This window comes from Aethalodelphis obliquidens, unplaced genomic scaffold, assembly GCF_003676395.1.
Source record: "Aethalodelphis obliquidens isolate GAN/ISIS:26980383/991018 unplaced genomic scaffold, ASM367639v1 scaffold112, whole genome shotgun sequence".
In the NCBI taxonomy this organism is placed as follows: Eukaryota; Metazoa; Chordata; class Mammalia; order Artiodactyla; family Delphinidae; genus Aethalodelphis; species Aethalodelphis obliquidens.
In genome coordinates, this window is record NW_020838056.1 from 1,641,220 (window position 1) to 1,664,533 (window position 23,314).

The 23,314-nt window shown below is 41.2% G+C and overlaps 1 protein-coding gene across 1 annotated transcript in view; it reads right to left on the reverse strand.

Annotated features, from left to right (window-relative positions):
• Positions 1 to 23,314, reverse strand: part of MYRIP (myosin VIIA and Rab interacting protein) — a 199,527-nt gene that overhangs the window by 146,886 nt on the left and 29,327 nt on the right. Inside the window, exon 2 of the mRNA XM_027097159.1 lies at positions 11,656 to 11,799. Coding sequence (XP_026952960.1) covers positions 11,656 to 11,765 — 110 coding nt within the window. The 5' untranslated portion in view covers positions 11,766 to 11,799. The remainder of the gene's footprint in view (positions 1 to 11,655; positions 11,800 to 23,314) is intronic.

The following is a 23,314-nucleotide window of genomic DNA, read 5'->3' on the forward strand; positions in this document are numbered from 1 at the left end:
TCATGAATTCACTTCATGATGGTATCAACTTAGAAGCTGATCCAGGAGATGGGCCTATTTTCTTTCTCTCTCTTTTTTTTTTTCTATCCTCACTGACATTTTTTTTTTTTTTTTTTTTTTTTTTTTTTTTTTGCGGCCCTCTCACTTTTGTGGCCTCTCCCGTTGCAGAGCACAGGCTCTGGACGCGCAGGCTCAGCGGCCATGGCTCACGGGCCCAGCTGCTCCGCGGCATGTGGGATCTTCCCAGACCGGGGCACGAACCCGTGTCCCCTGCATCGGCAGGCCGACTCCCAACCACTGTGCCACCAGGGAAGCCCTGACATTTTTTTAATTGAAGTATAGTTGATTTACAATGTTGTACAGCAAAGTGGTTCAATTATGCATACACACACATTCTTTTTTAATATTCTTTTCCATTAAGGTTTATCATAGTGAAACTGTGCACCTCAGATTGGGACTTGAACACATGGGGCCAGAACTCGAACCAGGCCTAAACGCAGATTGGGACTTGAACCCACATGGCTGGGACTCGTCCTGGGCCAAAACCCACAGTCTTCCAACTGAGATCACACACCTGGTTTCAGGTCTTAATGAAGTTCAGGTTCCTGATGTCTCATCACAGAAAATTCAGTGGGAGACAAAGTGATAGGTAAGAAGTGGATTTATTTAGAGAGAAACACACTCCACAGACAGAGTGTGGGCCATCTCAGAAGGTGAGAAAAGCACCAGGGTATGGAGTTGTCAGTTTTTATAGGGGTGGGTAATTTCATAGGCTAATGAGTGGGAGGAGTATTCAGCTATTTCGGGAAGGGATGGGGATTCCCAGGAATTGGGCCACTGCCAACTTTTCGATCCTTATGGTGGCCTTGGAACAGTCATGGTGCCTGCAGGTGTGTCATTTAGCTTGCTGATGTGTTACAGTGAGCATATACTGAGGCTCAAGGTCTAGTGGAAGTCGACTTGTCTGCCTCTTGGACCCATTTGGTTCTAATCAGTTTATGTCATGTCCTTGGGCTATGTCATTCTTTCAAAGATTGTGCCCTGCCCCCTTCCCTCCTGTTTTAATAGGACATTGAACATGGCTTTCTGTGCTATACAGCAGGACCCTGTTGTTTATCCATTCTATATATAATAGCTTACATCTGCTAACCCCAACCTCCCACTCCATCCCTCCCCCAACCCCCTTCCCCTTGGCAACCACAAGTCTATTCTCTGTGTCTGAGAGTCTGCTTCTGTTCTGTAGATAGGTTCACTTGTGTCATATTTTAGATTATACATATAAGTGATACCATATGGTATTTGTCTTTCTCTTTCTGACTTCACTTAGTATGATAACCTCTAATTCCATCCATGTTGCTGCAAATGGCATTATTTCATTCTTTTTTATGGCTGAGTAGTATTCCATTGTATATATGTATCACATCTCCTTTATCCATTCATCTGTCAATGAACATTTAGGTTGTTTCCATGTCTTGGCTATTGTAAATAGTAATGCTATGAACATAGGGGTGCATGTATCTTTCCAAATTATAGTTTTGTTTGGATACATGCCCAGGAGTGGGATTGCTGGGTCATATGGTAATTCTATTTTTAGTTTTCTGAGGAACCTCCATACTGTTTTACATAGTAGCTGCACCAACTTACATTCCTACCAACAGTACAGGAAGGTTCGAGATGGGCCTGTTTTCTTCAGGAGCTGAGTAAGGAGGTGAAGGCAGGGGCCTGTTTCCAGGAACTGAAGCAGGTCATGGGGACAAGGAAATTGTCATTCCACTAGCACAGCACAGGGTGAAGGTAAAACTCTGATTTCCACAACGTACACCTGTGTTCACCAACTCTGCGTTTCAGACCGTTTCTGGCAAAATGCTTGTGGACGTGCCTGAATTACTGCGGTTGAAGAAAGCTGCTTTCACAATAGCTGCAGAAACTTTCTTCCTTATTCTCTTTCAAGTCCTGAATTCTTTGTGCACCAAATGCCAAATAAATGCTTTCTGGAGCCAGAGGTCTGAGGAATGAAAGTCCGGCCAAGAATTAGTACCACAAAAGCTTTATCAGAGCCCAGCAGAATTGAGCCTCTGACACTGGCAGTGGAAAAGCAGATAAGATCAGGAACTTAGAGCCACAAAAGCAATCTAGAATATTGTTATTAAAGGATATGGGATTATGGGGAGAAGGTATCCAGAATTTACAAATTAGTAACCATACATCTTTGAAGGGTTACAAATTAAAAAGTAAATAAGAGCATCAGTATGATTCTTTTTCTACATTATAAGTCCATTTGCAGCATCAAACTCTCTTGGCCATTCTTAAAAGCAGATCCCCACAGGCGAATATGTGATATTCATATCACTATATTCATATCGCTATCCATATCACTTTTATGGTACCAGAGACATTATACAAATTATGAATATGAGGACATCCTAAGGCCACTTTCTTATTTCAAAAATCATGACATATACTTGGTCAACCATTAATTTCAAAGAAACATCAAAGGGTTTATTCCATTCCGAGATGGCAAGCTCTCCGTGGTGAATATGGCACGATCACAGTGTGCTTTCCTTTTAAACTGTACAGGAAAGCCAATACCAGGCTATTATTCTGAGATCACCTTCACATGGCAGATATAACAGCTGTTGATAGCAAAGGCCAATGCACAGCTAGGTAGCTAAGACATTGGCTGGATCTTTCAGATACCTACAAACCTCAAAGAAAAGGACTAGCCTTAAACAAAATTGGGGAAGAAAGCTTACTTTCTGATCTCATAAATTCCAAATTGCTTAACCTAGCATTCCAAACCAGTGCTGGCCAATAAAAATATAATGTGAGCAATATATATAAAGTCTTCTAGTAGGCACAGTTTTAAAAAGTAAAAAAGAAACAGGTGAAATTAATTTTAATTATACATTTTACTTAAAATGTAATTTTAGATACATTTCAATATGTTTTCAATATAAAATTATTAATGAGATACTTTACATTCTTTTTCATACTAGAGCTGTGAAATCCAGAGTAATTTAGACTACATCTCCGTTTGGATAAGCCATATTTGAAGTGCTCGGTGCTACATGTGGCTAATGACTACTGTAATGTCCCAGTTACCCTTCCCCATATCCTGACTTAAACCCTCCTACTTTCCCATCCCTTGGAATGTTACCCCAGGTTTTAGCAAGCACAGGTACCAGATTTTCTAAGATGGCCCTAATTTCACCCGTTCTGTCCCATGACACCTGGGTCCCCTTGTTTTCAGTACCAAGGCAGTGTGATGTCCTGGCTCTGGTGTGACACTGCCTAGGTTTGATTCTACCTTTCACTATGTACAGCCTGGGCCAGTTTTAAACTTCTTTTTAGAGCCTCACTTTCCCCATTTTGGAAAGAATATCTCTTTTCTCATGGTGGCTGGGCATGGGAGGGGTTGCTATTCCTGGAACACCACTCTTCCATACGATGAGCAATAGCGCAAAAGGGACTGTTGTCAAAGCAGTCACTTCCTCCACTGCCCCACCACAGCTCCTGATTGGGGTTGAGAAAACATGCCCTCTTTTCTATCCATATCATTTCGCTCAGGATGCTCCCTGGTGCACAGACCTTTGTTTCAATCCACTTAAAGAATCCTGTCTACCTTCAGGGATCAAATAAATGCACCTCTCCTTCAGGAAGTCTTTCCTTTTTCCTACCTGCCATCTCCAAGATGAAAGTATTCCCATGGGTCTGCCATAATGCTTTTATTTCTCACTCTCTATAGCATCCTAATTTTTCATATCAGACTTAGCTCACCTTCTGGACTTTTTCTCAAGGGTTAGGCACTTATTAGCTTTGTGAACCCCTCTCGCCCTCCCCCACTCTTTCATCCCCCTCATGTTTCCCCAGGAGGCTCCTGACATTCAATATAAGATTGTGAAGCAAATGCATGGATATCCAATAGCTTTGATGTAATATATGTGACCTTTTCATTATTAAAAATACCAGTAATAAGTAAAAAGGTGATTTTAAAAAATCTGTGAGGTCCGCTCTAGCTTTGAGATTGATACGCTCTATGGTATGCACGTCCTGCTTCTCAGGTCCTCACACCTGCCCTACACAAGTCTCCAGGGCCATTCCTGGTGTCTCCTAGTTGCTGGGCCTTCCCCCATCACAAAGTGACTCAGACAGAGCTGTGTCCCACTTCCCACTCCACCACACAGTGCACCTGCTTTCGGCTCTGTTATTTCAGAGCCCTGCCGGGTGACTGGCCAGCCAACCTGATCTAGTGGTGCAGAGGAAGGAACTCCTGCCTTGCAGCATCCTCTCTCTGAGAGAGCAGATGCATCACTTGGACAGGTTAGTGCCACACAGTGTTATTGTGGCCTCTCAGGAGCTACAAGGGGCCAGTGAGGAGATGCAGGGCAGATGCACTCTGTGAAGGCATAGGTATTTCATAAACCACAGGGCGTATTTATTCCAACTGAGTAAAGACAAGGTAATCTGACTTCCAGCTTCAAAGAAGTATATGACCAGGAGTGTTTGTTAATTAATTCGATCAATTTAATTGTCCAAACTAAGGACCTTGAGAACAAAGCCATTTTACTTTTTGAAAAAGAAACTTCTTGAAAAATTAAGTTCTCATAATAAAATTTTAATTTGTTTAAAATGAATTTTGAATGAAGATCGCTAACTCATTTCATTAAAAGCACTGTGTTCTTTTTATTTTGTAAAATCGTGATTAAACCTCAGAGGAGTTTCTGTATAACAGACTAGAAACACAAAGCACTTCTAGTTTGGGGGAGATGCTCTGCTTTCCTGCAGTGGTCCTTCCACACCCCCTGGCAGCTCTTAGTTATTTTCTCACTTAGACCGGACTCTTGGGGGATGGACGATTGCCCTCACATCCTGTCACTGAGGTGGCAGAGAGAGCACAGGCCATGTCAGCAAGTGAGTAACAGAAACAGGTCTCCAAGTGCATTAATCCCCCTCTTAACGCAGGCCCAAGGAGGAGGAATTTACACACTGCAGCTACTGGGCTACAGCCACTGAGCCTCTCAGAGAAAGACTAGATGGGAAGTGCCCTGCCACTCATGCTCTCCATCCTCCCCTCCCTTCCTTCCCCTGGCCTGGCCTCGCCTGGGCCCCGCAGTCCTTGGCAGGCAGAAGCACACTCTCAGTTCAGCAAACCCTGACAATTAATGGCCTGTCACAGTTACGGGAAACCATTTCATCAAATCTAACCCCTGCTCCCCCACAGACCAAGTCCATTAGAGCACCAGCAAATCTTTGGAAGTTACCCAGATGCTAACTAGCTTCTGGCTAGCACATTTTAAATGAGAAACTTTAAGCCTGTGGCTATCTCATAAACATCTCAATCTGAACACCAGAGTACCATGCAATTAACACTCATTTTAAAAACCAGTTTGCAAATGCGCCTGACAATATAAAATCACAGGGTATAAATTATGATTCTACTGTAAGTCTGGAGATACTTCCACAGGTGTCTTCTACTACACGAGGGGCCAGATGGCCCCAGAAACTGTATCAGTCAATGTAATACTAGGCTATGCTGCTATAACAAATAAACCCTGATGCCTCAGTGATTTATCCCAACAAAAGTTTATTTCATTCGGACACAAAGTCCCCTGCTGGTCATCAGAAACTCCCCTCTATCCAGTGTCTTAGGGCTCAGGCTCCCTCCATCTAATGATGTGTTAAGCAGTGGTACAAGGACCTATATCCCCTTCTGTGTGACCCCAGAGCATGCTTTGGGTACACTTCGCACACAGGGAGTACCCTTCATGTCTCTACCTCCCCCAGCCTCCTCCGTGGCCCTGACCAGCAAGTAAGTTACTGTGGCCAATAGGTTCCAGATGGCAGACTAAACAAGCACTTAGTGTCCTCCCCTCCTTCCCAAGACTCCTTTAAAATGACAGTGAAGAAATAAAAGTGTAATTAATTCATAAAAGTGAAAAGAAAAGGAGGGGACCAATGAGCCACCTGCAGATTTCAATGAAGTTCTGGAAAAGACAGCAGCAAACACTATTTTCAATCATAATAACTTAAGGGCTGCCTATTGATTTTCAACATTAGTGTCAACCTCTGAACAAAGCAAGAAAGACTCAAATTTATGTTTGCAGAACAGCCCTTGAATATGTAAGAGTGAAGGTACAGCAGGGACAGATGTGAGATATGGAAAGTGGCAGGGGTGGTTGATGGGAAGTAGGGATGCCACATGCATACTAGCTATACGAATACGTGTGCTGCCATTCACCAAGATGGTGAATGTGGATGGAACAAGACCCAGAGGTTTCTGTATACGGTTTGTTTGAAAGATGACCAATAGAAAACCAAACCACAAATAATATAACCATCAAGAAACAAAAGGTAAAAGTAGTCTAAATAAGTGAGCAAAAGCCCCACCATTCAGAACAGAGAAATGAAAGACTATCTAAAATTTATACATCGAGAAATAGCAACATAAGCATATTTTTTTAGATTTATGGAGGTAATGCTAGGAGGACTGCAGAACTAAGGACAAAATCGATTAAACAAGGAGCGGAGGACTGGTGCTTTTCATTGTAAGGTCTTTACCATTTTGTTTTTTAATGTTTGCATGAAAGCATCTGATAAAAAAGAAAAACAAAGAATAAAATTAGTCAAGTATAGTGTGTATTTTCTACACATTTACCTGATTCGTCTAGACCCCAAGACCCTGGAGGTAGGAGCAGGGGTCAACATGTCTTTTGTTCTCCAACGTGCTCCATCTATAGTTTTAATACCATGGTGTGTCCTGGAAAATGCAATCAACACTCACTCTGTTGAACTTGTTTGTATATAAGTACCCCCTCCTCTGTCTGCGGCGGCATGTCCACTATTCTCAGGCCCACCCAATCCTCTGTCTTCCCCCCAAATAGTCCTACTATGCGTATAGCCTTTAATGGGATTAAATGTTCAATACCCCACATCCCCAGTGCTGGGAATGCACATAATCTTAGTGAAATGGGGTCCACAGAGTCTCTTTATATAGGAAGACCTATGACTATGCATATACATAGCTGATACACCCAGTTGTGGTGTGACTGTGCTCGTTAGGGTGTGAGGTGGGGAGTGGGGGACAGGGCTCGTCTACCTGCACATAAGAGCAGTTTTGAAAAGGCTTAATCCAGTCTGTATAATTCAGAGGCTGTGGGAAACAGAATCCTGGCTCTACCCCAATTAACTGTGTGACTCTGAGAAAGCTTTGTAACCTCTCTGTGTTTGGGTGCTTTCATGTAAATGGGGATCCTCCTTATGGGGACTCCTATGACGAATCAATAATATGAACTGTGCAGAGCACCCAGGGCAGTGTCAGTTCACAGCTTTTATATGTTCTAGTTATCTTTCCATGAATTTATTTCCTCATTGTGCTGAATGCTTCAGCCCCACTCTCTCTGTTTCCCTTACCATCATATGTTCTGAGGACATTTAATTCACATTTTCACCACTATTTACTACATTTTATGTCAACACGGAAGAACAGATCATTAGAAACACTGTGTAACCTCTACACCCAAGACCTACCCTCACAAAACCTAACCAGAGAAACTAGGTAAATAAGGAACAGCTGGCCGGGAGAACAGAAACACAATTCAGTTTGAAACCTTAAAATAAAAATCTTCCATTCTGCATGTTATGCTCATTGAAGCAAATATTAAAGAATTCAGAAATACTTTCTGTAACATAGCTTCGAACACTCTTTCATGTCTCCTAAATCCAAGCAATGCAGAGAGGCAAGGAAAGGTTTGACAATTGCAGTGGTTTTGAGCTTGGATTTACCACACGTGGTTTGGGCCTAGGGTATGGCTTGGACTTTGTTCTTCTACTACACTCCCCCTGGCTCCCTCCCTCCCAGCTCCTCTGGAAACATAAAGGCGCATCCCTGAATCAGAACTTGCCATTTGTTGTTCCCTCCACCTTGCTTGATATTACCCCAAAGAGCACCCCAGCTCCCTCCCTCACCTCCAGCAAGTCTCTGCTCAAGTCTCAACAGAGAAGTCTTCCCCAGCCAGCCCATTCAAAAGAGAGCACCCTGCCCATCCCTGGCCAGTCTCTGTCCCCCTTCCCTGCTTTATTCTTCTTTATGGCTCTCACCACTACCCAATACATATAAATATGTTTGTATTTATTTACTTCCTCTCTTTCTCCTCCCTCTAGGGCAGCACTAGCCGATAGAAATATATGGTGAGACATGTCTAATTTAAAATTTTCTAGTAACCATACGAAAAAAAGTAAAAAGAAACAGGAAAAATTAATTTTAATATCTTTTCTTTAAGCTTGTATATCTAAAACATTGGCACTTCAAAATGTAATCAATATAAAAATTATTAATGAGATATCTTACATGTTTTGGTACTAAATTTTTGAGATCTGGTGTGTATGTTACACTTACAGTGCATCTCAGTTCGGACTCACCCCATTACAAGTACACAGAAGCCACACGTGGTTGGTCGCTACAGTATGGGTAGCACAGCTCTAGAATATAAACTCCATGGGGCAAAGACTTATTTTGCTCACTGTTATGAGCAACAGCTAGAACAGTGCCTGGCACATGGACTTTTTTAAAATTAAAGTACAGTTGATTTACAATGTCATGTTAATTTCTGCTGTACAGCAAAGTGATTCAGTTATACATATATATACATTCTTTTTAAAAATATTCTTTTCCATATGTTTTTTTTAAATGTTATTTACTTTTTATTTATTTATTTTTGGCTGCATTAGGTCTTTGTTGCTGCACATGGGCTTTCTCTAGTTGCAGTGAGCAGGGGCTACTCTTCGTTGAGGTGTGTGGGCTTCTCATTGCGGTGGCTTCTCTTGTTGCGGAGCATGGGCTCTAGATGCATGGGCTTCAGTAGTTGTGGCATGTAGGCTCAGTAGTTGTGGCTCGCGGGCTCTAGAGTTCAGGCTCAGTAGTTGTGGCGCATGGGCTTAGTTGCTCTGCGGCATGTGGGATCTTTCCGGACCAGGGCTTGAACCTGTGTCCCCTGCCTTGGCAGCTGGATTCTTAACCACTGTGCCACCAGGGAAGCCCCTCCATTATGGTTTATCATAGGATATTGAATATAGTTCTCTGTACTATACAGTATGACCCTGTTGTTCATCCATTCTATATATAAAAGCTTACCTCTGCTAACCCCAACCTCCCACTCCGTCCCTCCCCCCAACCCCCTCCCCCTTGGCAACCACAAATCTGTTCTCTATGTCTGTGAGTCTGTTTCTATTTCATAGATAGGTCCTTTTGTGTCATATTTTAGATTCCACATGTAAGTGATATCTTATGGTATTTGTCTTTCTCTTTCTGACTTACTTCACTTAGTATGATAATCTCTAGTTGCATCCATGTTGCTGCATTATTTCATTCTTTTTTATGGCTGAGTAGTATTCCATTGTATATATGTACCACATCTTCTTTGTCCATTCATCTGTCAATGGACCTTTAGGTTGTTTCCATGTCTTGGCTATTGTGAATAGTGCTGCTACGAACATAAGCATGCATGTATCCTTTTGGATTATAGTTTTGTCTGGATACATGCCCAGGAGTGGGATTGCTGGATCATATGGTAATTGTATTTTTAGTTTTCTGAGGAACCTCCATACTGTTTTCCATAGTGGCTGTACCAACTTATATTCCCACCAACAGTGTAGGAGGGTTCACATTCCTCCACACCCTCTCTAGCATTCGTTATTTGTAGACTTTTTAATGATGGCCATTCTGCCTGGTGTGAGGTTCTGATTTGCACTTCTCTAATAATTAGCAATGTTGAGCATCTTTTCATGTGCCTATTGGCCATTTATATTTCTTCTTTGAAGAACTGTCTATTTAGGTCTTCTGCCCATTTTACAAGTGGGTTGTTTGTTTTTTGTTGTTGAGTTGTATGAGCTGTTTGTATATTTTGGAAAGTAAGCCCTTGTCAGTCGCATCATTTGCAAATATTTTCTCCCATTCCGTAGGTTGTCTTTTCATTTTGTTTAAGGTTTCCTTTGCCATGCAAGAGCTTGTAAGTTTGAGTAGGTCCCATTTATTTATTTTTGTTTTTATTTCTATTGCATTGGGAGACTGACCTAAGAAAACATTAGTATGATTTATGTCAGAGAATGTTTTGCCTATGATCTCTTCTAGGAGTTTTATGGTATCATGTCTTATGTTTAAGTCTTTAAGCCATTTTGAGTTTATTTTTGTGCATGGCGAGAGGGTGTATTCTTACTTCACTGATTTACATGAGGCTGTCCAACTTTCCCAGCACCACTTACTGAAGAGACTGTCTTTTTCCCATTGTATATTCTTGCCTCCTTTGTTGAAGATTAATTGACCTTCAATTAATGTGTGAAGTTTATTCACACATTAATGTGGGTTCACACATTTAAACCCACATAATGTGTGGGTTTATTTCTGGGCTGTCTATTCTGTTCCACTGATCCATATATCTTTTTTGTGGCACATGGTTTTTAAGTCAAGTAACTACTTAATTAACAGATTTCTTGTCTTCCATCTAATAAGCACATATTAAATATATATGATATGGGAAAAAAACATGGTGGAAATAAAGTAAATTACACTAGAGTACTTACAAGTAAGGGAGGTAAATATTCTACAGAAACAGAATGTCTGAGAAACTCCAAGGGCAAAGGAAAACAACCCATGTCAATTTTAAGCAGAGTGGGAAAGGGCATGGTTACAGCTGATATGGGGCACCACCCTGGAGGACTGGAGGCAGGAGGATCATAGAGAAGGTTACTGCAATGACTGGGATGAAAAGTCAGGAAAGCTGGACTGGGATAGGGCTGAGAGAGATGCTGAGGAGGCAGAAATAACAGGGCCTGGCCCTGCCCTGTGTGGGACCCAAGCCAGGGGAGGAATTATAAAGACTGAGGTTTTGAGCTCAGTGGCTAAGGAAGGAGACAGTGCATGACAAACATGTGGAATCCCAAGGGAAAACAGGTTTATGGAGGAGGGAAGCTCATGATGACTTGCCATCAGGTTCTAACACACAAACCCCAACACATGACTGCATTTCCATCACTCTGACTTCTTCCAAATTTAGGCAGCAATAGTACTTCCAAGAACATCCCACGAGGAAATACCAACTGCAGAGGAGTCACAAGGCCCCCCTCTCTGGGTCTCAGCTTTTCCCTCTATAAAATGAGGGGGTGATGCTGAGCCAGGTAACCCCATCCCAGCCTGGTGGTCACTTTCCTTGTACCAGGTCTTCAGAGCTTTCTTCCTGCACCATGGTAGCTGAGAGCTCTAACAGAAGATTGTACAGCTATGAATCTAATTCTCCTATTTATATAACACTTTGGTTATTCTTCAGTAGTACCTGCCGACAAGAAAATTAAAGCCAGGAGCAAGCTTGAAACAGCCACCGTCAGCACGAACTCCATCCATTCTAGAGCTAATAATTTACAGGGTGAGCAGCTGAACACAAACTTGACTGCGAGTATGAACAGTCTCATTTCTGAGCTGACATTGTGATGCCCAGTGTTGAAGCTGGCCAGCCTGACTACCAAGGGAAGGACATTCTTCTTCTGTGTGTTTACATGACATAAAGACTTTGAGTGTAGGGCTGGCAGCAAGGAACACTCAGGAAGCCTGTTTCACTTGTCCACATATGGTTCACTGTACCCAGGTGGGAAATAGAAGCATCTCACCTGAGCCGCTCTTCCTCTTTTTTTCGGAGATTGAAGTCTCGCTGAACCACCTGGAGAACATGCTCTGTTTCATCATCGGTCAGACCAGACAGGTCCAGCTTCCTCCCCATGATTTAACACCAAACACAGACAATGGAACGAGACCTGAGAAATCAAAGGAGAGACCACAAATTGAGGGCAAGATAAAAGTCCTCCATGGATAAAATCAACCAATGTTGTTATTAAACAAAATTAGACACAGTGTTTACATAAGATCGTATCCTGCTCTGCTCTCATACTCAGCAAATATTTACAGACAACTTCAGCAAGACTGTGGAGAAAAAGAGAAGGTGACTGGTCATCAACGGTGTCATTTATCCCAACTCTTAAATTAGAAAAAAATAGATAAATTATTCTTTTTGATAGAATGAAGCATACATGAGACCTGGTGTGGATTTCCACAAAACACCAGAAGACAATATCTAAAACTTCTAAAGTTCTGTGGTTTGAAGTTTCAAATTTTAAATATCACACATAATTGTAAGATAAAATAAATCATACTTTAAAAAAAATCATAGGGGAATTCCCTGGTGGTCCAGTGGTTAAGATTCTGGGCTTTCACTGCTGGGGGCCCGGGTTCAATCCCTGGTCTGGGAACTAAGATCCCACAAACCGCATGGTCAGGCCAAATAAATAAATAAAAATGTAAAAAAAAATCCTATATATACTATATCCCTTGAAGTTTTTATCACATGACTATGAAATATAAACTAGAAATCAATAAACTCTCCTCTGCAAAAAAAATATATATAGTAAAATAATCTTTTTAGACATTTTCTCAGAACTAGAAAAGATGATATTTCAAAGACACACCTCCCAGCAGTGCATACCTAAAAATTATGGGAAACTATTTTTTTTTTTTTTTTTGCGGTACGCGGGCCTCTCACTGTTGTGGCCTCTCCCATTGCGGAGCACAGGCTCCGGGGCCATGGCTCACGGGTCCAGCCGCTCCGTGGCATGTGGTATCTTCCCGGACCGGGGCACGAACCCGTGTCCCCTGCATTGACAGGCAGACTCTCAACCACTGCGCCACCAGGGAAGCCCCTAGGTAGGTGTATTAATCGGCTAGGGCTGCTGTAACAGAGCACCACAGACTAGGTGGCTTAAATAACATAAATGTATTTTCTCACAGTCTTGATGGCTAGAAGTCTGAGATCAAGATGTCGGCAGAGTTGACTTCTCCTGAAGCCTCTCTCTGTGGCTTATAGATGGCCATCTTCTCCATGTGTCTTCACACAAGGTCTTCCCTCTGTGCACATCTATGTCTGAATTTTTCCTTCTTATAAGGACACCAATTATATTGGATTAGGGTCTACCCTAACACCTTCATTTCAACTGAATTGCCTCTTTAAATGTCCTATCTTCCAAACACAGTCACAATCTGAGTTACTGGCGTTAGGACTCCAACGTATGACTTTGGCAGGGGACACAACTCAACCTGTAACACTTCACCCTTTGCTCCCCCAGATATCTTGTCCTTCTTACATGTAAATTACATTCACCCCATCCCAACAGCCACCACAGTCCCAACCTATTGCAGCATCAACTCGAAGTCCAAATTCTCATCTCATTATTATCTAAATTAGGTATAGGTGAGACTTGAGGTATGATTCATCCTGAGGCAAAATTCGTTTCCCATTGTGAACCTGTGAAACCAGACAAGTTACCAGTTACCAAAATACAACAGTGAGGCAGGCATGGGATAGGCATTCCATTCTAGCTGGGAGAAATTGAAAAGGAGAAAGAAGTCTTAGGTCTCAAGCAAGTCTGAAAGCAGGGCAAATTCCATTAGAATTTTTTTTATTAAGTTATACTTGACATACAGTACTGTATTAGTTTCAGGTGTACCCCATAGTGATTCGATATTTTTACACATTATGAAATAGTCACCACAATGAGTCCAGTTACCTTCGTCACCATACAAAGTTGTTACAGTATTATTAACCATGTTCTCTATGTGTACTTTTTTCCATGCATAGTCTCTGATTTGTTATTCTTTTAATAATTATTATCCCTGTGTGTACTTTACATCCCTGTGGCTAATTTATTTTATAATTGGATGTTTGTACCTCTTCTTCCCTTCACCTATTTCATCTGTTCCCCCGACCCCCTCTTCTCCAGCAACCACCAGTTTGTTCTCTGTATTTATGAGCCTGTTTCTGTTTTGTTTTGTTTGTTTAAGGCTCAAGGATAATCCTCTTGGGCTCCATGCTCTGTCCTCTGAGCCCGCCAGGGTGGCTGTGCCACCCCCTCGGCCCTGGGTGTAGCCACAGCAGCTTGGCCCACCCTTGGTAATTGAGGAGGGACAGCCCCATTCCCCAGGGGAATGGTGACAGTGGTGACATGGTGACATGGTGACATGGTGACAGTGGCACCCCTGCAGACCTCTGATTTGTCTTCAGGATCATTCTTCCCTTTTCCTGAAGGATAATGCATGTTTGTAGGCACATAGCTCTACTGGCCCATCCTGTAGACTCTCAGAAATCCAGCAGCCTTCCCTCATTTGTCCTGTCTCTGTTTAGTCTAAGCTGGCAATGTTTCTGTTGATACGAATTCTCAAAAACTTTGTCAGCTTCCCATGCAGTTCACAGGGGCCAAGCCATCAGACAAGAGGTTCTCTACAGATCTGTCCTGAATAACTGTGTCTCTATTCCCGGCTTCTGCTGCAATGGTTGACTCGATCCGTGAGCCACACTCTAATCTCTTTAGCAAATGGTTGTCCAGCCACACCCCTGTTGCTCTCTACAGACAGACTTTCTCACTTTTGCAATATGGATAGACAGAATTTTCCAAATCTGCAAGTTCTGGTTCCTTTAGTGTGACAATTCCTTCTTCAATTTACCTTTCTCGTCTCACATCTTATTATAGCAGCAAGGACAAACCAGTCTTTAATACTTATTTTAGAATTCTTCTCAGCTAAATATCGAAGTTCATCATCACTTACAATTCTACTTTCCACAAGACACTAGAACACAATTCAACCCAATTCTCTGCCGCTTTATAACAAGGAACAGCTTTCCTTCAGTTTCCAAGAACATCTTCCTCATTTCCGTCTGAGACCAGTACTTCTAACATTCATTTCTACCAACGTTCTGTTCATGACGATATATGTGTTCTCTAACATGAGAGACGCTTTCTCTGCAGCTCTCCTCTTTTCTTTCTTATTTTATTTTACTTTTTGGCCACACCGCCCCGCATGTGGGATCTTAGTTCCCCCACCAGGGATCGAACCTGTGTCCCCTGCAGTGGAAGTGCAGAGTCTTAACCACTGGACCACCAGGGAGGTCCCTCCGCTTTTCTTCCTGAGACCTCACTATAATCACCTTTAACATCCCTATTTCTACCAATAGTCTCCTCAAGGCAACCTAGGCTTTTTCTAACATACACCTCAAAACTCTTCCACCCTCTACCCTTAGCCAGTTCCAAAGTCATTTCCACATTTTTATACAGAATAAGAAACAGAGATGGCAAATACACATATAAAAAGATGCTTAATGTCATTGGTAGCTAGAGAATTGCAATTAAAACCATATTTCACACCCACCAAAATTATCTTTATCAAGTGTTGACAGGAGGTGGGACAATTTTGATAGAGTGAGTAAAAATTGGTACAATCTCTTTATAACACAATTAGGCATCATTTTCAAAGTTGAAGATACATGTACCTTATGAATTAGCATTTGTGCCACACCTAGGTATATTCCTCAGATATAATCTTGCAAATATGCACCAACAGATAGGAATCGGGTTGAATCATAGGAAATAAATAGAAGCCTATAAAAATGCTTATTTCACATAGTTCAGCCTAACAGAAGAACACTAGTAACAGTCACATTCAAAATAGCAAAAAATACAATAAAACAAATAAGTAAAACCTGTAAACCACCCCAAACATCCACAAGCAGGAAGAAGGATAAACAAATATTGTATACTTGTTTCATACCAATGGAATACTCCAGTGCAAGGAAAAAGAACATTCTGAAGGTATATTCCACATAGATGAATCTTAAAAACATGCTGTTGATATAGAGAAGCCACATATGTATGCATGTACAGCATACAAACAGTATGACTCCTTTTATATAAAGTTCAAAAACGCAGAAAGTCAAGAATACATATATTTTTAGGAATAAATGTGATAAAACTATACAGAACAAAATGGGACCTCTGTGGAGGAGAGAAAAGATTTGGCTAGGGATAATCACATTATGGGTGGGGAGAGTGCCTAGAGCACCTGCTGGTCTGAGGGAGTGAATTAGAAATAAGGTCCCACCCCTAGGCTGCTCAGAAAAGGGGAAGCTTCATAGCTGCCATCTTCTAGTCTCCCGATGAGCAGGGAGAAACAAATTAGAGGGCACAGGGAAAATGCAGACCGACTTCTTGCTTTCAAACACCCCATTAAAGGCGATAATGGCACTTTGGAGTTTCCCAGAAGGTGACATGTCTGCCCCCTTCATTTCACTTCACTGGCTTTTGGTTCCTGAGAATTCCAAATGAGATTCTAAGATGCCCAGTTAGTACAAGACAGAAGTGACAGCTCTGATCATATCAAATCTAAAAAGAATGATCAGGACTCAAGAGGGGTAAATGTTTCTGTAAAGAAATAAATAAAGTAGCTGTAAATGGATAAGACAGAGAATAATGAGAAACCCTTTTTGGGAAATGGTAAAAGCTTCTTCCCTTTTCTACAGGAAACACAATTAGATTCCCTGCACAAGAGAAAGAGCATCGTTAGGGCTGGAAAAGCCTCAATGTCCATGAGTCAAAGGTCACAAAAGTATGACTCTTTCATTGCCCAAAGGGAAGTGATTCCCCAGACACAAAACCAGTTCAGACGCTCTGACTTCCAGACGCGTGCTCCTGCCCCTGGATTTCTCTGGTTTATACTCAACTAAGATGGTAGCAGAGAGAATACATTTTAAAATTTAGTAATGAGAAAATTAATAAACTTCAAGATTTAATTATATCACCATTTCCCTAATGTGTATTTCTCAGGTCACTGTTCCCACAAGCGATCTGAGAAAGGAGAGCTCTGTGATGAAATAAAGGTGAGAAATGCCTCAAACTGTATTGCCCTCTGAGGGATACACAGTGCATATAAGCTTATCAGAACCTCTAAGAAGTCTGTCACTAAAGAACCAGTCTGATTTTGTTTATCCCTGTAGTTCTCAATTGCATTTATCTACAGATACCTCTTTCTTTAATAACAGCTGCCTCTTAACATCCAAAGAAATGACTATTGGGGAATTATTGCCATAAGTCCATCCCATGATGACAAATTCCAGTAACTACTCTAATATAATTACTGAATTGATTTAGCTGGGGTTTTTATGCGATTATCATAAGAAGCTACAGAGTTATATGAGCTTTAGAAGAAGCTGATGACTTAAAAAGGAAAGCAAATGGAAACAAATTTAAAGATAGAAAACCAAAATAAAGGTAGAATTGTTTATACTATTCTTGGCTAGAACAACTAGAGGAAGGATACAGATACTTCTGTAGGAAACTAGTAAGCACAAGCTTGCAAATGAAAAAAAACAGACATTCCAAGAATATGAAATACATACATAATGGGAGGTTCATAATGAAAGGTCAATGTCTACACAAGCGACATTCTAGAAAGGAACCTAGAACAGATGAGTCAAGGACAAATGCATGGGATCTTTACAAATACACAGTGTGTGTGTGTGTGTGTGTGTGTGTGTGGTGGTGGTGGTGATGATGATGATGATGATGATGCACCTAATACAAAGAGAGAAGTACAGAGATTAACTTGGACTATCCAAAGTCCTAAGAGTAATAAAGGGTAAATACTGCTAGGGCTTCCCTCTTTGACCATGGCTAGATCTTGACTAGAACTGAAAAGAAATTTCTTATTCCTACAAAGGAATCGAAATGTTAGGGCTATCCCATTTAAGGCACTTGTTATCAGGGGGTAAAAAAGGAAAAGAACTTGCCTGGGAAGGAAAGAAAAAAAGCACAAATGGTCCGATATGTACTTTCACTGTGACTTTCTTTGGAGCAAGTGGTGCTTGGGCTGTAAGACTCACTGATCTTCACCTTCAAGGGTGTTATTCCTGCTATGAACAGCCCATTCTCTGAGACTCATCCTTTACCTGAACACAAGAATGGCCCAGAGGAGACATGGTCACACCACCAGGGCACAGCTGATTGGACCAGGGGTGTCACCTGACCCATACTGGATGTTAGATTCTATCTCCTGGGAATGATATTAACAGGAGTGAGAAAAAGGAATTGAAGAATACTGAATAAATTATGGTGGATAACTTCCCAAATTTGATGAAAAGTGTTAATCTGCTCATCCAAGAAGCTCAACAAACTCTAGGTTGGATAAATTCATAGAATGCACATCTAGACACATCATAGTCAAATGGTCAAAAGCCAAAGAAAATACAGAATCTTGAAAGTAAAACAGAAAATGACTCATCACACATGAGGGATCCTCAATAAGGTCAACTGCTGACTTCTTATCAGGAATCTTGGAGGCCAGAAGGTATTGAGATGATATATTCAAAGAACTGAAAGGAAAGGACTATTATCCAAAAATTCTATATCCAGAAAAGTATCCTTCAAAAATGAAGGATAAATTAAGACAATTAAGGCATTCCAGATAAGCAAAAACAGAGAGACTTTATCACTAGCAGACCTGCCTTACAAGAAATACTAAAGGAAGTCTTTATAGCAAAGACTGACAGAATTAAAGGAAGAAATGGACAATTCAGCAATAATCATTAGAGATTTCGATATCAACCTTCAATGATAGATAGAACAACTAGCAAAACATCAGCAAGGATACAGAAGATTTAAGCCATATTATAAGCTACCTAGATCTAACAGACATCTACAGAACACTCTACATGATGGTACAACATATATTCTTCTCAAGTGTACATGGAATATTCTCCAGATAGACCATATATTAGGCTGTAAAATAAATCTCAATACATTTAAAGGAGTTGAATAATATAAAATCTGTTCTCTAACTATAATGGAAGAAAATTAGAAATTAATAACAGAAAGAAATCTGGGACATTCACATGTATATGGAAATTAAACAATGTACTCTAAATAACCAAAGGGTCAAGAGAAATAAGAAAATACCTTGAGATAAATAAAAATGAAAACACATGTACTTATGGGATGCAGCTAAATCAGTGCTTAGGGGTAAATTTATAGCTATAAACACCTATATTAAAAAGGAAGCATCACAAATCAATTACCTCACCTTCTACCTTAAGAGACTGGAAAAAAAAAAAAAAAAAGCAAACTGAACCCAAGTAAGCAGAAGGAAAGAAATAATAAAGACAAATCAATGGAATAGAAAAACAATAGAGAGAAGTCAACAAAACCCAAAGTTAGTTCTTTGAAAAGATCAACAAAATTGACAAACCTTTGGCAAGGCTGACCAAGAAAAAAAACAAAAGATTCAAATTACTAAAATCAGGAATGCAAGAGGGCCATCACTATTGACTTTACAGAAATAAAAAGGATTATAAAGGAATGCTGTGAACAGTTGCATGCCAGAAAATTAGATAACCTAGATGAAATGAAAAAAATCCTAGAAAGACAGCTACAAAAACTGACTCAAGACAAAATAGACATCCTGAATATATCTATAACTAGTAAAGATATTGAATTAGTAATCAAAAACTTCCACAAAGAAAAGCGAAGGGCTAGGTGGCTTCACTGGTGAATTTTATCAAACATTTAAAGAAAAATTAACACCAATCCTTCACAAACTCTTCCCCAAAACATAGAATAGGAGGAAACACTTCTTAACCCATTTTAAGAAGCCAGTATTATCCTGATACCAAAAACAGACAAAGGGCTTCCCTGGTGGCGCAGCGGTTGAGAGTCCGCCTGCCGATGCAGCGGACATGGGTTCGTGCCCCGGTCCGGGAGGATCCCGCGTGCCGCGGAGCGGCTGGGCGCGTGAGCCATGGCCGCTGAGCCTGCGCGTCCGGAGCCTGTGCTCCACAACGGGAGAGGCCACGATGGTGAGAGGCCCGCGTACCGCAAAAAAAAAAAAAAAAAAAAAACAGACAAGGATATCACAATAAAATAAAACTATAAACCAATATCCCTTATGAATATAGATGAAAAAATCCTCAACAAAATATTAGCAAACAAAATCCAGCAACATACAAAAAAGGATTATGTACACCATAACAAAGTGGGATTTATGCCAGGAATGCAAGGTTGGTTGAACATGTGAAAATCAATGAATATGATATAGCATATTAATAGAATAAAGGACAAAGATCACATAATCTTAATACAGAAAAGCATTTGATAGAATCCAATACTCTTTCTGATATAAATACTCAATAAACTAGGAATAGAAGGGAGCTTTCTTGAATTGATTAAGGCTGTCTACAAAAAACTCACAGCCAATATCATACTCAATGTGAATGAATAGATGCTTTCCCCCCAAATGTCGTGAACACAGCAAGATTGTCACTTTTACCATTTCTATTCAGTATTGTACTGGAGGTTGTAGCCAGGGCAACAGGCAGGAAAAAGAACTAAAAAGCATCTAAATTGGGAAGGAAAAATTGGGATTATCTATATTCAGAGAAAACATTAATCTCATATATAGAAAATTCTAAGGAATACACATACACAAAACCAATTAAAACCAAAAAACTGAGATCAGCAAGGTTGCAAGATGCGAGATCAGTATACACAAATCAATCATATTTCTATACACTACAAATGAACACTTCAAAAAATGAAATTAAGAAACCAGTTCTATTTACAATAGCATCAAAAAAATAAAATACTTATGAGTAATTTTATCACAAGAAGTTTAAGACTTATACACTAAGCACAGGAAACACATCCCATGGATTGGAAGACAATGTTAAGATAGCAGAACTTTCAAAATTGATTTACAGATTCAACACAATTCTTATCAAAATCCCAGCTTCTTTTTTTGCAAGAACTGACAAGCTGATCCAAAAATTCATATGGAAATGTAAGGGCCGAGAGAATCCAATACAACCTTGATTGCTAAACGAATGAAAAAATTTCAAAAGTAATTCCTTCTGGCCTATGAATGGCTGTCCCCAGGCATACTCTGCAGACTAAAATTCTACAAGGGACCCTTGCAGAAAAAGGGTCAGATCTGCAGAAAAGCCAGATCAGCTCCAAGCCTAGCTGCACAGGGAACCTATGGCTTCCTATAGTCTGGATGCCATCACCCTGAGACTGCCAGGCATCAGCTCTTATAGCCCCTGTGACCTCCATCTGAACCACTGACCCTCCTGATACCTCATGGAGACTCCAAGCTCATGGTATTTGAGGCAAAACTTCCTTCCCCATTAAACAGAAGTGATACTATGATTTTATTTCTGGCAAATGAGAGCAGCTCTAGAAGTTGAAAATTGGTGGGGAGATCTCATTATCCCCATCCATTTGAGAGTTGATGGCATTTTCTACCTATTAGATCCTGGTGGAAACTTCTTCAGAAGTAAGGATGGTAAAAGTGGGGGAGCTGCTGCCACAGCCTCTGCTGGCAACAGGTATTGGGAGATATTTCAAATGGTATTAGATGGGCACACACACACCCTGAGCACAGAGTGGAAGGAGTTAGCAGGAGGAGGGGGGTGGAAGGGAAATAAAATTGGAGACTAAACCAGTCGTTCTCAACTGAGCACCATATTGCCTCCCAGGAGATAATCAGCAATATCTGGAGAAATTTTTAGTTGTTTCTAGTAGGAGTGTGTTACTGGCATCTAGCGGGTGGAGGCCAGGGGTTGCTACTGAACATCCTATGATGCACAGGACAGCTCCCCGCAACAAAGAATTATCTGGTCCAAAATGTCAGTAATGCCAAGGTTGAGAAAACCTGGTCTAAATTGAAAGCTACATAGCTGTCAGCCTCTTACTATGTGCTTCCCAGTAGCCCCAGGTATGCCCAGCAGAGTTCACAAAGGGGCCTTCACTACTGCTACAGTACAGGCCTTCACACTGAAATTAAACCATTGGTTCTCCTGGTTTTCAGGCTTCCGACTCAGACTGTAACTATCACTGGCTCTCCTGGGTCTCCAGCTGCATATCTTGGGATTTGTGAGCCTACATGGTCATGTGATCCAATTCCTTATAATAAATCTTTTTATTTTATACATATACACACACACACATATAGAGAGAGACACACATATCCTATTGGTTGTTTTTCTGGAAACTCTGGCTAATACAGACACATATACACATTACACATGACTGGCAAATAAATGACCTGGTTTATAAACCTTGATTGCATTTTTCTGGCCTTATCTGCAATGACCAAACTAACAGGTCTGTAGTAGAGCCCAGTGCATTTCTCTGCCATCTTGAATTAGAGCAATGCCTACAATCCCCTGCTTTTGTTTTCTGAGCCTTTGGTCACAGTGGAAGCCCTGCAGTGCCTCTCCTGCCTTTTGCGCTTTTTCTCTGTCTGCTTCCCATCCTTTGGGTGTTTTCACGTTGATCCCTTGCACAGAGGACAGCTAATGAACACTCGATAAAAATACACAGCTCTTCAGCCCACTGAGAATTTCCTCTTCAGTTTCAACTGGATAATGATGCTCTTTGCTCCCTCTATATATAAAAGTCTGGTACACTTCTTCTGACTGTAATAAAAGTGTGTCAAGATGAGAGTTGACAGCTGGCTGCATTTGGAACTTGACCACATAAGACTGTGAAAAAATACGCATTAAAACTTCACTAATTCAGACTTCATCAATTCCAAATTTGTGATCAAACATGGTAGGCTAAAATTTACCATTCCATTTGTTCTCAAAACACAGGGATTAAGACAGTGAATAGTAGATGAGAAAAGGAGAATATTTACCTTCCAAAGAGAGCAAATTATTATCAGGTACTTACTTAGAAGTATCAATTTATATGTAAACAGCACAATTACAGTGTAAGCAAATAACAGCTGCAGAGCCTGGGTTTTTAGTATGCAAACCTCAGAGGGTTCCCCTAGTCATGCACATTGGGACTTAATCTCAGGACCCAGGGTGAGTACTGTTTGTTCACACCTTCAAGGCTGGGACAGCTGGCGATAAAGGATAAAGGATAAATCAGGCCCAAAGTGGTAAGGGCTACCTGAGGAATGGGCTGGGAGTCACTGCCTCTGGATCAGGGGAAAGAGGGAGGGCAGGAGCCAGAGATGGAGAGACTTCCGGGTGTCGGTCCTGCCTCGGCCAGGGCCCTTAGGTGGGGCAAGGGTTGGCAGGTATCCAGGCTGAGGGAGGAGCACAGGCAGCAGCTTCCCTTAGCGATGGGCATATCACTCAATATGTCTGCTGCAGGATTGCAGAGGGAGTCTGTGAAGCTCTGTTAAAGAGCTTGGACTTCACCCGAGGGCCCTGGGAGCCACTTTAGGGTCCTAAACAGGCGAGCAACCCGAGATAACAGCGTTTGTGCTTTCCTGGGGTCACACGGGTCGTGGTGGGAAACTGGGATGGAGGTGAACAGGGACAGAGGCAGTCACCTGGAAGCCACTGCAGTTGTCTAGGTGGGAGCTCGAAGTTGAGAAGAAAGCAGAGAAAATGACTCAAAGCTGCCTATTTACTCCTTGATTAAACTCTTGCCTCTTGGAAAATGT